The sequence below is a fragment of the Manacus vitellinus genome, unplaced genomic scaffold (genome assembly GCF_001715985.3).
Source record: "Manacus vitellinus isolate BGI_N305 unplaced genomic scaffold, ASM171598v3 scaffold_9_pilon, whole genome shotgun sequence".
Lineage (NCBI taxonomy): Eukaryota > Metazoa > Chordata > Aves > Passeriformes > Pipridae > Manacus > Manacus vitellinus.
In genome coordinates, this window is record NW_021940917.1 from 2,655,066 (window position 1) to 2,672,554 (window position 17,489).

General features: G+C 38.5%; 1 protein-coding gene across 4 annotated transcripts in view; it reads left to right on the top strand.

Annotated features, from left to right (window-relative positions):
- The window catches only part of TRPM3 (transient receptor potential cation channel subfamily M member 3), a 409,575-nt gene that overhangs the window by 326,469 nt on the left and 65,617 nt on the right, over positions 1-17,489 (top strand). For all 4 annotated transcript variants that reach the window (XM_018085992.2, XM_018085991.2, XM_018085995.1 and 1 more), the window contains exon 9: positions 11,532-11,604. In XM_018085992.2, coding sequence (XP_017941481.1) covers positions 11,532-11,604 — 73 coding nt within the window. The remainder of the gene's footprint in view (positions 1-11,531; positions 11,605-17,489) is intronic.

A 17,489-nucleotide genomic window follows, 5' to 3' on the forward strand; every position in this document is an offset into this window, starting at 1 on the left:
CACTAAAGCAACTTTTTACCAATCTTTTCTCTTCCTATCTTCCTAAATAGTTTGTAGTTATAATTTCAGCTACAGAAATTAAATTTGGAATGGGGTTTTTCCCTCTAAAAAATATAAACTTATGAAAATATCCATTACCCCATTTACACTATTAAAAGGTAGTACTGGGAAATGCACACTGAATCACTGTACAGCTCTGTCAATTGTCCAAGTAAAGAAAGTGAAGGCAAAACAGTACTGGGTGACACAGCAATTCCACAATAGTTAATATAGACCAAAGTTTGCAATCAGGAAATTGGAAGGGTTCAATGCAGTTTATAACTTCCGTGATAATGTTCAGAAACCTTCTTACTTCCTGGCTCTATTTTGTCTGGGAAGTCATAATTTCTTTTGTCTTTCTTAGAAAATATAATTACTCTTTTTGTGGCTTCAGGTGGAGCACTGAGACCCATTCGCTACTGCTATAATATCTCAATCATAGATGAGGAACTCACTGTGTGACATGCAGGTTCTCTGTAGATAATGCAGTAACTGCAAATTTACTGTCCTGAACGAATATCTCACACTAAGTGAGCTGCCTTTTCCAAGAATTGCCTACCTAGTCTCACCAGCTAACCAGCTAGGAAACTAATGGTTTGTGCCTATTTTTGCTGCTTGGTTTCTGTGTGTTGTCATGACGTTGTCAACCTAAATACAGAAGAGACGTGTCTTCATCATCCATAGTAAAACAATCTGGGCATCCATGCACTATCAGACTATTTGAAAATTTATTGCAAAGAAAAACTAAACGTTGCAGTTTAACATGGAGCAGGAGTCCCTGACTTTAATATTGTTGCCACCCAACAAACCCACAATACTTCTTTCTAAGGTCAGCATTTTCAATTCAGATTAGAAGGCATCTGTGTGCATATAAGTCCTGCTGACAACATTTTTTAGGGTGGTGACTTGCAAGACATGATTTTTCAGTATACATAGCAGTGGAAATGACCGAACTGAATTCTTGTTTTCTTAAAGTAACAGAATATCAGGTCTAGCCATCTCGGTGATGAACTTCTTTTCATAACTTGTGGCTTTTTTATTGAACTTTGCCGTGAAAAACAGTTAAGTTTTACATTGCTTAATATCTGTGAGCAAAAGGCAGGCTACAGGTTAAATTAGCTCACTGAAAGCCCAGAATGAGAGCAGTCTTCTTTACTTTTTATACAGAAATTGTCCTACCAAGGACTATTAGTTTAACAGTAGAGCAGATCCAAGGCGAGGTGCTCAAAGGAGCCCATTTAGTCAAGAATGAAACTAAGACTGTGATTTGCTGACCATTCTTTGTTTCCCAGAATGAGCTACCTTCAAAGAGACCAGAGAGAACTGAGGTACTAAATAAAAAATAAAGCTGAAATGGTGCACACATGGGTCTTACTCAGGAGCTCAAGCACACACATAGACAGAAGTTTACTCTAACCCTTCCAGTCTTGCGTGCTCGCTTATCTGTCAGAAGAGCACTTTCTGGGAGAAATACCTGTCTGATGGGGTTACATGACAACTAATACCTCTTTTACAAGCATTTTATTCATGCTTTCCCCCAGGATATGCTGTAACCTAGGTATGATTCTTATATCAACAGTGGATCAAAGGTTCTGGACAACAGCTGCTTTGGAGACAGTGAGGTTAATAAACTCCTATATACTAGGTTGAAATTGGTCTTAACTCCTATTACTCTAGGTTTCAGATGTCAGTCTTCCAGGTGATAAAGCTTCATTGCCTTATCCATTGTACTGCTTGGGTCCCTTTCTACCTGTTTAAGTCACTTCATGTTTCAGAAGAATATCTATAATGTCAGTATCTTGCCAATACCTCCAAGAATTCTGTCTATAACAGAAGATGCAGAAAGTGCATTACATTACATTACATTTCCTCCACATTTCTTGTCTGAGTCAGGGTAATGGAAGACCTTGAGTCACACCAATGGTTGAATGAAAATGTCTAACTCGGCACTTAAAACCATTTCTCTCTTTTTGGCTGTTCTTAACAAGTTTCAACACTGCAAGTCTGCATGAAATCACAGTTGTTTATGTGCACAGCCCAGTGATTTAAAGGACAACATCTGACTTGTATTTCCCTGTTTGTATGCTTTGTGACCTACAATTTATATTTACCCATGTATCTACAACTTTAAAATCAGGGACTGGTATTTCACTATCTGAACAGAGTCATAAATGTCCTAACATACCTGAATGAAACTTTTTGTATGTGGGAAAACAAATGGGTTTACTACCGAAACATTTTGGTTATTTATTCCACTGGAAAATATGCATATTCCATTGCAAAATATTGACAGTGCTGTAAGACTTAAGCAGTATGGGCACATCATAAAATATAAAGTCTCTTAAATGGGACAAAGCTGTGAGATTTCCACAGTCTGTTCTCTTTAGTCATTAATGGTGTATAAGCTGAGGAAGAAAAGGTACCAAATACAGGGGAAGCCAAAAATTTACAGTAACTTCTGTGAAATGACAGTTCCTTAATTGCAGAATTGCTGCCTTTTTTATAAGCACTGATTGTTTTGCTTGTTCCCTGCTTTTTACCAGACATTCAGTCTATGGAAGATTAAAACATGAAATGTTGCAGTGCTGGCACAATGCAGAAAGAGATGTAAAATTTAAAAACTTTGCAAACAACATTCAAACTTCTCCCCTCATATCTGCTCCCTCGTATTTCTTCATTTGGAATTCTCTTTTGTACTCCTCAGAATAGCAAACTACTTAATTTAGGTTTTCCCTAAACACAATTTTCTTTAATCTTTCTGTTCCTGAATTTTCTCTTATTTGGCCATCCCCTTTCTTCTGCAGTATTATGCATTGACTCACCTGCTCACTTTGATCTGTGTTATGCCTCCACATCAAGGAGCTTTTCCCCTGTGTTAAACAGGATTATTCCTTCCAAGAAAAAAGGAAATGCTTTCCCCTCTTATCTGAACCATTTTGACACTTTGCATAACTGACCTCCTTTAATGTTTTGTTTTATCAAACTCTCATTTATCTTTTCAGGGTAATTTTCCTCTGAAATATTTAGGTAGGCCTAGCTAAATTATAAATGTCAACATATACTCTGGAAGTAACTGCCTATTTTGCTGAATCAACCTGTGTTCTAAAACAGGAGAGTTCCACATTTCATTCTCAATTGCATCTGCATTTTTGTAGAAAAGGGAGATATTTTCTTTCTGATTTATGTAACTGAGATGCATATGAAAAATTTCTTTACTGTCAGAAGTGAAATTTAAAGACACTCAAAAATTTTCTGGAGGTAGCAGAAAACAAAATTTTGAATTATTTTAAGTCACCATATAGTTTCTACTGATGTCATAATGAAATGATAATGAGAAACAACTCCATCTTTAAAAGCATGGATAATTTGAGTATTCTTAGGATGCTTAAGTATGTAAGGTAAGCACACTTGGCTGCTTTCTCTGCTCTCATCACTTCCTCCCTGATTTTTTTTCCTTCATCTTCAGCTGTCCATTGTCTAAGCAGCAGGCACTGTCAATCTGAGTTTTAAAGCACTGTTTTTCATCATCTCTTGTCTCCTTCATGACAGATGATAAAACGTCTTTCTGTGCAGTTGTGCACTTTCCCTCCTGATCTGGTGGGTTTTCCTCCCTCTTCACACAAATAACATACTAAAAATCTAAGCATATGTCTACTCACTCTTCATACTTTGAAGTGGTTGAGATTAACTGTACTGTAAAAAATAAATGTTGGCGGGTAAGAGAATATTTTAAAAATACCAAGTGCAGCCTGATGCTGCATAGCTATTCAAATTTAATCCTAGGCCCTTATACTGGCCGCAAACAGAATAAGCTTTTCAATCTCTGTGGAGTCTTTCTGAATAAATCCTAGAAAAAAAGTGCTGTGGTAGGAGGCAAGGACTCATGTTTTAACTAGTAAAGGCATTAAAGAGGAACTGAATATGCTGGTAGTTGGGAAAAAATTTTATATCCTGTCATTTATTTCACCAGACACTGTTTTAAACTATTTCAAAACAGTTTTTTACGTTAGTTTTCATCCTATGGCCTGGGAAATCTGCAGTTAATTATTACTACCTATTGCTCTTGTTTCTCATTCCAGGGGTGAAATCAGCTTTGCCCATGTTGAATACAAACCTGTACATGCTGTTCACAGTATAGCAGCCCATACTGATGAAAATTATTCATTTATATATCCAGCTATGACACAGTTATGCTGGCTTAGAGAGGACTCTATTTTTGTAAAGGAATTTCCTGTAGGTCTATATGACTTGCTAATCCATGCACTAGCACTGCTTCTGCCTGTCTTCTGTGCCAGTCCTGCTGTCTCCACACACAACAGGTTTCACCCAGATTTGTAAGGGACAGAAATGTGAACAGTTATTGAGGGTAGGGGAACAAGTTTCAAGAATTACTAGCACTCATTGCTATCTGTCACAACCAGTAATTTGTTCTCTTAGGTATGTCAGTGCTCCTACCATTGCAGGGGTTGTCTCACCTATGACCTCATTTGCCTTCTGTTTCGCATCATCTTCCCTCCTCAGCATTATTTGAAGTATCCCTATCTTAGCTGGTCCTTTGAATTGGCAGCTGCCATTATGGACTGCATATGGACAGCTGTAATTTAAATGTCTGAGGTAACCCTGCACTTACATTCATATAGAACATGGGAAATCCTGAGTGGCAGTGTCGCTCAGTGTGTGAATAATCTCTGAAAGTCTGTTTGGTATTCACTGCTCTCAGGTAAAACAGTGTTACCTGACTGTAACAGCTCAATGCAGTATAATTCAGCACTGAGGCAGGAAAACAAATGACTGAATTAATCATATAGGGTTAAACTGACCCTGCAGAGCCAGAAACGATGTACAGCAAAGGGAAAGGGTGTAACCTGTCAAACAAGAATGGAACTGGTTCTAAACAGAAAGCAGAGCAGTTTTAAAACAAGTGCTTTTGATATAGTCCAAGGTCAGATAATATCCTCCTCCTGCTTCCCTCAGCACTCCCCTCAACCCCCTCCCACCTTGCTTTCTATCCTGCTGCTTTCTTTCTTCTGACTCTTTAGTTTTCACTTGCTTTCTACCTGCACTGCCTGAAAACTGGGTTTCTGCCCTGCTGGGCTGTAATTATCACTGGCAAGTAGCACAGTGTGCTGTAATCATTGTGCTTGCAGAGAAGGTCTTCTTTGGCTCAGTGATTTCCTACCACATTTTCCTAGGAAGAATGAGGACAGGTAGTTCATTTTCCTGAAAGTTCCTGTTAGGATCCTTTGGTAAAATCTGCAGTGAGATAGAGAGAGGATCTTTACAGCTTCTTGTTTGTTTGTTTGTTTGTTTGTTCATGGGTTAGTTTTGGATTTTTTTGGAGGGGGGCTAGGGAGGCACGTGTCCCTTGTGTTTTTCAGGGCAACTCTTATGCACTTTACTCAGGCAGTTTTTGTGGAAGCAAATGAAAGGTAGTCTATGACACAAATTCAACTGTTGGTTTCCAAGCACATCCTCTTGAAAGGAGCACTGCAGAGCTGGTGGCCCTTGCCCAGCTGCCTCTGGCTTTGAAAGTAGCTGCTGCTATACTTGGCAAGTAGATCACTATGGGCCCACTCAAAGAAATCAAGACATTTAGCAAGAATCTGGATATCTGTCAACACTGTTTTTGCACCTGGTTGATTTTTGCAGCTCTATTGATGATTCAGAAGCATTTCTGTTGTCTAGTTTAGGTATGTCTTTATCTGAAGATGTAACTCTTCAAGTGCAGTGCAATAGAGTTTTGTATTTGTAGGGGATGTTATCATCAGCTTCTATTATATTTGTAAAGAAGAAAAGAAAATATGTTTCAAAAAAGAGCTTTCTCTTGGAAGTTACAGTTGTTCACTGAGATGACTCAGGTAATTACCTGAAAAAAGTCATTTCAAGCCAGTGAACACTGAGTAAAGAAAGAAGGAAATTGAAAAAAAGACCATCCCCCAAATACCCAAAGTGGTGCAGAGGAACAGAATAAACTGTTATTTTACAATAATTGAGTTTAACATCAACAATTGAAAATACCAGCTATACAGAGATAATATTCTAGCCCAAATTCCTAGGAGGAAAAAGAGTACTTGATTTTGGGGTTTTCCTCTTCTTTGGCTGTAAATTGATTTTTGGCTCAAAAGAAATAGCTGATTAGGGTAAATGGTAGTTATACTCTCTAAAACAATTGTATTATGCTCAGGAGAATAGAAAACATTTTCATAGCTACGGTGTGAAACACATCAGCATAGAGAAAATTTCTGTTTAAACTAATCTTCCTTTTTCACAGCAATGCAGAAGAATGTCTAGTGGTAGTATGACTAAAACTACAACTCTTACTCCTTGTTTTCTTTTGGCAAGGTAAGCAGGTCTTGAGCATATATGACTTTTTAACACGAACTTTGGAGAATTTATTATTTTATAATGAAATGTCCTGGATTCCATATATATATATGCTTTATTATGTTGGTTTTCTTTTTCTTTTTTTTTTCCACTCAAGTTGTACAAAGTCCAGGACTCAACAACAGGCTTAAAGGGTCTACAGTAGGTAGGTGAAAAGCTCTTAGGCACTGTGTCTTAGAATGGCTTATTCTTTTTCTTAGTAATGAGTTATTGAATGGGTTTCTAAGTGTTTAATTTACTGTTATTTTTGCATCTCAGTGGCAGACATTCATCCAGAAAGAGGTAGATGGGAATAGATGTTACTGACCCAGATATTTTCCTTTAGCACAGCAGTTTTTTTAATGCAGTAGCATCTGTAGCCCATTCTAATGGGGCTCCAGTCAATGTCCTGTTTTAACAGCTCCAGTGTGTTTTTTCTCAGTTCTCTGTAGAGGCTCACCTACCAGTGTACCTGTAAATGGCACTAGCAAGTTGTGAGATACACTAATGACTCTTTGAAATTAGATAAGCATATGGCAAACATGAAATTCTTATCTGTTAGTTGGGAGAAAAGAAAACACCAGAACAATAGGTCTTCAGCAAGACAGACAGGTTTTTTGATACCTCGAGATATTGAACATTTCTAAGTGTAAAGTCTTCATAAATACTTTAGGATGTGTCTGTATTTCCCCATGCCTCTGACTACAAAAATTAAAGGTTGCTGTATACATTTTAAATCTTGCATGCTTGCAAAAAGATATAATTTATCAACCCCTCAATGTCTGGTGTCAGGTAACAGATCTCCCTGCATCTCTGCTCAAGGAGAGATGGCTGCCACCCAGCCAGCTGCTGTGGAGGGATAGCTCAAAAGACCTTGATGGCTGCAGATATTTCTAGTGTAAAGTGCTCACAGATATTTATAGTGAAATATGGTTACAGATATTTATAGTGTAAAGTGGTCAACTCGTAGTCAGATTTTCTGCTGTGTTCATGCAGCTTTGTCTGCTTATCAACCTAGGCTCTAGCCAGAGTGGGATTTTGGGTTTGGTGCTGGGTTCTCACTGATAGCTTCATGCAGCAGGATTAACTTTGGTTAGTCCTACTTGCTGAGCATCTGCCTGGACAAAAGTTTGGTTACCTCGAACAGGAGAAGTGCTTCTGCCACAGAGAAAAAGCAGCTGTGGATAGTTACAGTTTATCTAATCCTTAAGGAGAGCCTGAATATATCTGTTTACTGTCCTAAAAGATTCCGGACATTCAGAAAAGGCAGAAGTCTACAGTACCAGCTGAGTCTTTGAGATACTAAACTCACAGCATTTTCAAATTAAGTTGACATGTGATTGACAGCCAACTGAACATGAGTCAGCAATGTACCCAGGTGGCCAAGAAGGCCAATGGCATCCTGGTTTGTATCAGCAATAGTGCAGCCAGCAGGACCAGAGCAGTGACCATGCCCTGTACTTGGCACTGCTGAGGCCACATCTTGAGAGCTATGTTCAATTCTGTCTCTCTCACAACCAGAAAAACATTGAGGTGCTGGAGCTTGTCCAGAGAAGGGCAATGGAGGTGGTGAAGGATCTGGAGCACAAATCGGAAGAGGAGAGGCTGAGGGAGCTGGGATTGTTTACTCTGGAGAAAAGGAGGCTCAGGGGAGACCTCATCACTCTCTACAACTACCTGAAAGGATGTTGTGGAAAGGTGGTGATCGGTCTCTTCTCCCAGGTAATAGGTGACAGGACAAGAGGAAACAGTCTCAAGTTGCAGAAGATGGGGGATTGGATTGGATATTAGGTGATGTCTTAAGCCCCTAATGGTTTTTTTATTTTTCTAATATTGGTAAGCCTTATAAGTTTTATAAGTAGGTTTTAAAAGCAGCAACCCCCCTCTTTTATCCCTTGTCCCTTTCCCTTTCTCTAGCACCCTTGTTTACACATTCCCTCTTACCCCATTCTATGCTCCCTATATCGATCCTACCCCTGAATACAGCAGAAATGTTTAGTCTTTTGTCAAGGCAAGGCCTAGGTTGTTGGCAGAACAGCATATCAGGGACTAAACCACAGAATACGATCAAGAATTAGGTAACTATGTACCCTCTGTGCTCTGATGAAGACGAAGATGGGATGAATAAAGAGTCCCAAAACCCCCAGATGTATTTCTCAGGGGGTGGAACCTGGGGTAGACCAGAGTAAAGGCCGCAGGGTGGACACATCTGGGATTGGATGGATGGTGATATAAAATGTAACATCTCAGGCAGGGCCGGCGCGCGTCGTGTAACATCTTAGCCTTGGCAGAATAAACCCTTTCTTATCTCACCCCTAATTAACTGCTCTGGAGATTTTTTTCAGCACCAAAATTCCACGGCAACATAGGAAACAAATCTTCGCTGAAAGAGTTATCAAACTGAATCTTGAACACCTGAAACAGCTGTCCAGGGAAGTGGTTGAGTCACCATCCCTGGAGGTATTTAAAAGATGAGTAGATGTGGCACTTAGGGACATGGTTTAGTGGTGGACTTGGCAATACTGGGTTAATAGTAGGACTTCATGATCTCAGAGGTCTTTTCCAAACTAAACAATTCTATGATTATATGATTCTGTGAATTATCATATTTTTCCTTGATTCTGTCTAAAATTCTAGTTAAATTTTGGACACAATCCCAAAATTATAGTAATTCTGGTATGAGTTTGAGTACTCTTTCGATTTCTGTGCTTTTTTTTTGCCATTGTTTATCTTCTTTATTTTACTACTTGAGTTATGCTAAGTATCTTAAAAATAATAATAAAGCAACAGCTGCTGTGGAAAGACAGGCTTTTTATCCTAATGTGACGAAGTTACTTAGTTCTATTTTATTTTTACTACAGCAACACTTTGTTCTGCTGAATTGGGTTTATTTTTCTGATGCATGCAGGGAAGAGGAATGAAAGAGAAATTGGAAGTTTAAGGTTATATGTGATCTAATATATGCAAAGTACTTACTTTAATTTTCCTGTGGTGATAAGCCATTCAGTACTTGCAATTTATATAATGCCTCTTTATTAAGCTGGGACTTCAGTGAGCTTGTGTTTGTTTGAGATGCTCTTTATTCCTCTTCTGAACTCCTGTTGTTCAGTGTGTTCAGACCCCATTGTGCAGACTGCCTCACCTTTGGCCTTAAAGAATAAGAAGGACATTTTGCCATGTGGTGGCACCTCCAAGTTTGTCATCTGTGGCATGGGAAGAACATCATGACCACGTACAGTAGAGAGTCTGACCTCATCAACTCCCATGTTGATTGTGTTTTGAGATGAGAAATATGCAGAAATGTGTATTTCTACTCACATTACCTGTGAGTAGACTGACTGCACTGCTGAGAAAGCTTCATTGCCAGTCACTGAGGAAATAAGAAAAATATTTGGAAAATTGTCATGACAATTTTCTTTACAAGAGAGTAATCAAACCCTGGAACAGGCTTCCTGGAGAGGTGCTTGATGCCCATGTTTGTCAGTGTTTAAGAACCATTTGGATAATGCCCTTAATACCATGCTTTAACTTTTGTTTAGGCAGTTGGACTAAATGATTGTTGCAGATGTCTTCCAACTATTCTGTTCCTATTCTATTCTATTCTATTCTAAAGTTGTGGTATGGGTATAGACATCAAGTAGTTTGCCAGAAACATCTGCAAATTTTGGAGGGAGAGAGAAAATTGTTCATTAAAGTGTCATTTACGATTTGTTTCAGCAATACTTTAAAGGGTCTAACTTGAAAACAGGATACTTTAGCTGGGGAGGTTGCCTAACTTATGCTTTCTTATATTGTATTAGACATCATCTGAATTGATTGACTAATTGAGCTAAGGCAGTTTCCTATTACTTTATCCAGTTTGCCTTTTTATCCTCTAAGATGCTATACTACTGTCACTGATGCCAAATCCTCTTAACTCCCTCTGAAAACCCTGAACCTCCAAGATCAAATGAAGCTAGAATAGGTGCTACAGGAGGGCTACACTGGATTTCCTGGGATATGCTCTGCAGCACTGTTTCAACTGTCAGATTGAAGCTTATCACCAAAGTGCTGCCTTAGCCTTGAGACTTCATAGGTCTCCTTCCCCTGTGATGGTAGACAGGTCTTTGTGCCCTGATGTTTGCTCTATACCAGATGCTGCTCCAGTGCAACATTGCTGTATGAATAGCAATCTAGGAACGTGGAAACAACATATGTTGCTGAATATGGGTATAAAATATGTTTACACAATTCCTAATTAAAGGTATGTATTTAAAAAAAATAAAAGAATTGAGGCAGTCCATACTGACAGAAGAGAAAATATAATGTAACAAGATAACAGATATTCAGATCAAAATGATGACATCTTTTTGTGAGTAAAGGAAAGGCTCTAGTAAAAAGCTGCAGTCTCTGTTGCTTCACAAGAAGCAGAAGCCCAAGAACCACTATTGCCATGGCAACAAAAGGAGCAAGGGGATTTACATTTCTATATGTTTCAGTGCAGTCTTAACCAAGAGTGAATCTGGATAGAAAGAGCAGAAGCACTATATTCATTCTTATTCTTTATGAATTGTGTATCTTACTCACTGCCTCAAACCCTGTCATTTACAGTGAAATGTCACTGACCATACATGGCTAAAAGTGTTTCTGGACCTTCTAGAAGCATAATTCTTAGATTATTTATCTAACTTACTGCTATATGAAATCACAAGGTCAATCACTGAATATATTGCTAATTTCAATTGACAATATTTATTCAATGCCATGTGCCATCCATCAGGTCCACAGCTTATAATATACCTAAATCCTCCTTGTAATCTATTGGGAACACGAAGTCTAATGTCTCTATTTAGTAGAAAAATATTGCTTCATCTCTAATTTCACCCTTTAAGTGTAAATAAATACCTTACTTTACCTGTATGATCATTAATACAATTTCTCTAGTAAATTTTATGTCATAAAAAATACTGATATGTTAATACTCATGTGTTAATGTTGATATGTTAGTCTAATAAGCTTCTCCTATATAAAGTAAGATCATCTTGTAGCCATCAGGACATTTTGACAATCAAGTGATGCTGCCCTGATTTATGTTCTTTTTTTAAAAATTACTCAGGTTTCAGTAACAATATTGTCTTTTAACATTTCAGATCACAGTTTTTCGCATGGGATCGGAAGGACATCAGGATATTGATTTAGCTATCCTGACAGCACTACTAAAAGGTAACAGTTTCACCCCACATTGAGTCAATCCAGTCTGTGTCTGTCCTGTGCTGAAACCTTCATTTATTGATGATACCTATTCTATCAAGATGGAAAATCTATACCATGAAACTGAAGTATACCTGTCACTCTAACAGCTTTATACAAACCCAGCTCTGTCTTTAGTGTTTAAATAGCTGATGTATTCCTTTCTGAATTTTTGTTCTCCACCCACAATCACAAATGTGTCACAAGAAACATCAGTGGTGACCCCCCACCAGTTACTTGAAAAGGTTAGTATTCACAAGAAGACAGCCTAAGAACTTCTCAGACTTAGATTACCTTGATGGCTAAAACGTCCATTTAGATAAAACCAGCTCTATTGTCAAAGTAGAAAGTTATTTGTAGTTATCCTAGGAAAGTCTGGAAATGGTGTGGGATTCCTTCCAGCGTCACTGGTAGAGTTAAGAATTCAGCTATTGAGGTAGTAGGGGGTTTTTATCTTAAACTTGACAGGTTGTTAAATCTTTCTAAGCCATTAAATTTTACACTTACACTCTTATTAGAGTTCTCACAATAAATCTGCTGTTGCTACAGTTCCTTAAAGACTTGCAGACCCACCATTTAGCTTAGCTTCCTTCAAAATCTTGTATTATCGGCCAATTTAGTATCTGCTTACAAATACAGAAACAGGTGAGATTTTAAAGGCTCTAGAGCACATGTAATTTTCCCAGTCAAGGGTACTCACCTAAACAATGACTGGTAGGTTCTAGCCTTCCATTTGAATGGTATTCCCCCAAAAGAGATTTTCACAAACTGCATGCATCAATCACCATGGTCGTCTCGTTGCTGTCTTGACTAGTTTGTGCTATGTAGTACTGGCCATACTGATTTTAAAAACAGAGAATAAGACATACCAAACAAAATTAAGGACCAATCTTAGAAACATGAGGGAATGGAATTACAAAGGTAATTAGGAAAACTTACACTTCTTGAGACTCTTCAACAGTTAGTTGTCAGTATGCTCTTGATCACCCCCTCACCTGAATAAGAGTGTACAGGTGGGTCAGACCTGAATCTGAGTCGCAACAGAAAATGTAATAGATTCACTGAGTATTCAGAAGGTAATCACCATTATTCTTGCTTGTTCCAGGGCTCAGTTTTCCTCTCAGTTTCTTCCTGCTCAGGTTCACAAAAGCTATATGAAGAGAGAAGGCCTGAGTAACTTTCACCTAACCATACAAAATAGTATTTTGCCTTCTGTGCAATTTTAATCCCATTTAAAAAATTTTACCTCAAACATTTAAAACAAAGGTCTGAACAGGAAAAGTAAAGAAGCCCTGGTGACTTCAAAAATATGATTGAAAGCTGATAGCTATCAACCAAGGAAAAGAGCTGTCCTTACTTTGCTACAGTAGCTTTTGTTTTTTAGGCTTCTCTAGTATTGTTTACTCCACTTCTTTTGATCATTCCAATCAAGATATCAGTTGTTTATCCTACAGCCAACATGACTATTTTGCTGCTGCTACCCAGAGGTAAGGAATTTTAGCCATCTGCATTCACAGAGAAAAAATATAAATCAAAGTGAAGAAAGGAAAGATAAATTAATTCAAAGCAAGAACAAGAATTGCATCCATCACCAAATTCCTCTTTTTTTATCCTTAGGAAATAATTTAATTACAGATTTCATTTTTATCTTAAATAAAACTGAATCCTTCATTTCCTTTCACTGGAAAGCTATTCTCTCTACATTTGTTCTTAAGACAATGTCTGAAAGTACTGCTCTTGTTCTACTAGTAAGACACAAAATGTCTTAAAGTTGTGATTCCACTTTTTCTAGGTTTATTTTCAAGATCTAAATCCCAGCATAGGTTCCTGGAGTCTTCTGAAAACTGACTCTTGGAAGCTGAAGAAAATAAATTGTAGACCTGCAAGGGATTGTTTTCTATTTGGAATGTTCTTTTGCAGTATTTACATGAGCAACTGTTCTATAGTTGCTGTTTCAGTATATGACTAGTCCTCTCTGATCTGGAATACCCATTTTGCAAGTGCCTAATTGGTGCTTTTGTCCCCCTAGTAAAATAAAATTACCTTTCTTCTTCATATTAATAGTGCAAGACATAATAGGGAACTTCTCTTAACTCAGGAGGTACCTGGATCTGTGTAAGTAATTTTGACATCTCCTTTCGTTAGATTGGCATCTCTGATTAGCCTGAGGCTTCTGATCACAAGGCATAAAAGTCCAGATAACCTTATTTAATCAGTATGTGCAAAGATGAGATCTCTTGTCTCAGGCAGGTCAACTGTCCTTATTCACACAGTTATTCACATCTCTGTACAAAGGTTCTGTCCCACTTTGAAAGAAATACTGACCTTCTGTAAGTACTCCATTAGGCTGATGGGTGGTTGGGTTTTTGATCAAATCAGGAAGTCTAAGGTAGCAATGCTGAACTACTTGTCTATTGATTTGTAATAAGTAATTTATTTGTAATAAGTAAAATGTTTTTTTCATGCCATTGGAATTTTCATACCACTGGATTCCATGGCATTGGAAACTTACTTACCACGTTTACATGTCTCTATAATTAAAAAAAAATAATAATTGTAATAAGTAAAATAAATAAGTAAGCTGATTTGGGTATTGGGTCTGAGTTATCTTAAAATTCTTAAATTTAGATGTAAGAATTAATCTCTTTCTACTCTCCAGCAGTGTGTGAAAAAAGGGGGAAGAGCCAAGTATGAAACCACTGAGTGATTATTTGTAACTTCTTCTCAGTCTCACTGATGAGGAATTTGCACTTCTTGATAGTGCAAGAGGAGCATACCAGCTAATTACCCATCCGACCCTGGTGTGAGTGATTTGGTCAGGGAGGAGGGGGCAAGGACTGAGAAACACAAAGTATCATTACTACGCGCTGTGTAAAATTTGTGATTAACTAGTCTCTTTTAAACCCACACCAGACACACTACCAATTCAGGAACTGTCTTGAACAGGATATTCGGCAAGCCCTAAACCCTGCATCACATGTTGTTTCTTTGTTTGTTTTCATGAGTAACTTGTTTAATCTTGTCAGCAAATCTATCCTTATTGGGAATGATCTCCAATAAACTACAGAACGGCATCCAAAGTGGTTATCAATTTACATTGCATGGATGTCACAACAGCATATGGTTTGTGAATTCCTCTTTTTTTTTTTTTTTTAATTTTGAGAGAAATGCAAACGTGGGAAGTAAGTTTCCAATGGCATGAATTTGTAGCAAGCAGATTTATTGATACAGTTTAACTGTTTGTGCTCTCTTAACTTGAACAGTTGGAACTCAAATCGTAATGCATTTTGTCCTTTTGCAGCTGCTAGCTAAGCAGAAGGCATTAAGACAGGGAAGTTAAAGACAGCATATGGAGATGTTCTAAAAAAATACTTGTTTTGAAGTGGCATGAAAGATCCCTGTTGCAGCATCTGGAGCAGACTAGCACCAGTATGTTTCAGATGGTGCTCCAGAAACCTTCCCAGTGCAATTGTTAGCACTGGGTAAGAGGTGCTGTGTGGTATATGCATAGTAACATTGTTGCAGTGTAACCCTCTGAGATAGCCTGTGTCAGGCTAATGCAAATCTGATGTCTCTGCATACTTTTCCAGCCTGTGAATAAGTCAAGATTCATGCCCCTTGAATAGGCATCGTGTAGTATCAGATGGTCCAGGAAGAAAGTGCAATAGTCTGTCAACCATGAAATCACAGACACAAATGGGTTTCAGAGCTAGGTCAGATATCTGGTTACTGCTCTTACAGCTGTTTGTGCTATCATCTTTGTTATTGTCAACTGATTTGCTAAATGCCAGGGAGATTTTTGTAGAAAATGCAGTGGAGACCCAGCCTTTTCACCAAACAACTGCTGAAACAGAAGACAGCTAGGACCTGCTGAGACACAGAGCAGAAAGGTCGTTAGGATTGCTATTTTCCCTAATCTAATTCTTTTCTTTAGATGTTGATTCGAAGAGGACACTGACATGCTTAGATGCATTGTGGAAATGAGTGTCCAACAACCACTTCTGTCTGGGTAGATCAGTTTTGTGTCATTTCAACTTTCTGGTTTCCTGAGCACTAAGGTCATAGGCTATTCCCAGAGAATCATTTAGAGATTTACATTGGTCACAGTAAGCTTTAGCCAGTGTATAAAAGCCTGTAGTAGTAAGTATATAAAACCTTTTCAGTAACCTGGTATCCTGCAAGGGCACAAGACTCATTGTCTGAAGTGTACCTTGGATAGGCAAGTTTATGGTCCCAGGCTTTGTCATCAAGGAGTCCAAAATATTGTGAATAGACCATGTGACTTTTTATCAGAAGAATCTGTGCAAGATAACCAAGCACTCCTGGGTAGCGGCCTAAGAACATAAAGTTACCATCTCCATGAACTAACAGCTGTCCCAGGAGTCCATCTATATCCAACAACGTCTATACCAAAAACTGCCGAATCAGTGCATTGCATCCCAAATGTAACTATTCTTCTAGGAGCAGATGAAGTGAGGAAGAGTCACACTGTAGACATTAGTCATAGTCTTAAAACGTTCTTTTGAGAAACATATCTTACCATCAGCCAGATACCAGGATAGAGAGTAAATATTACAGAGACATTAGTCATTTTGCCTAAAACACTATTGGATGCAGTAAGTATGCTACAAGAATTAAAATAATACAATGCAATAGATTATTAACTCCACCTTATTTTTTTATTTCCCAAATATCCTTTGGCTTTGATTTGGGTACATTACAGTGATGCTCATGAGTGAGATGCATCCTTGGAGAGATCACTTTTTGGATTCTTCTTACTGACTCAAATTCGTGTACTGTGGCACTGAATGCAATCAAGAAAATGACTGAAAGGAGACAGTGTCTTAAGAAAGCCCATCTCACTTTTTTTTCTGGGGAGTTTTTCTTATATCAATGGAATTATTCATATTTCTTAATACTAGGCAGAATTCCACCTAAAATAACCTGAATACTTTCTTCTTTGTGTGAGACAAAGGTCATCAGTTCCATCTTAGAATAAAATTGATTAAAAGGCCTCCACAGCCCATATGCTGCTCTGCACAAAATTTTATAGCATTTATTTTCCTTCTCCTCTTAAGTAACATCAGTGTAATCCACATTCACCTGAAAACCCCATAGGGAAGACAGGAAAGAGGAGAAGGATGCAAGGGCTTTCCAGCAAGAAACTTTACTCTAGAATCACACATCCCACCACATGCATCAGAGACCCAGCATGCAGACCTGTCTACACCCTAGCTGATAGACTGGTTTGGACCTGAAGTACAAAATCGCCCTGAGAAACCATGCATTTCTATCAGCTGTCAAATGTCTGCAGTGCTCTGCAAGACAATGTAATCAACTATAATGGCAACAAGCACTGAGAAGAGCCTCAACTCTGGGACTGCACTTGCACCCACAGGAAAACCTGTCGCCTTTAAGCATCATTGAGGGAAATGGGAAGGGCAGAGGCTGCACTATGGCTTGCTTTCCCCTCTGCTCAGTATTTGGAACAATGAGCCTGCTCAAAGAAAACAACTTTGATGAACTGCTGAGCAGGCACTATCTCATACCCCATGCCAGTTGCTCCTTCATATGATCAGAGGTACCAGAAGGCCCTGTGTTCATTTAGCAGCTGGATCTTTCCTAAAGCTCAGAAAGGCCCAGGATTGCAAGGGTCACTTGACACAAACAGGAGAAGACTCCCTGCTATGGCTCAGAAATTGTTCACCTGAAGCCTCTGTGATTTTGCTTGCCCTCTGGCTGAACTGAGGGCAGTGTAAGTAGCCCAATTCTCTCCCCAAGACCATCTGATCATCTCTTGATCCAGAATTCTGGTTTCTAACCAGGTGGCACCCCTGCCTACCCAGACTGTAGTTTAG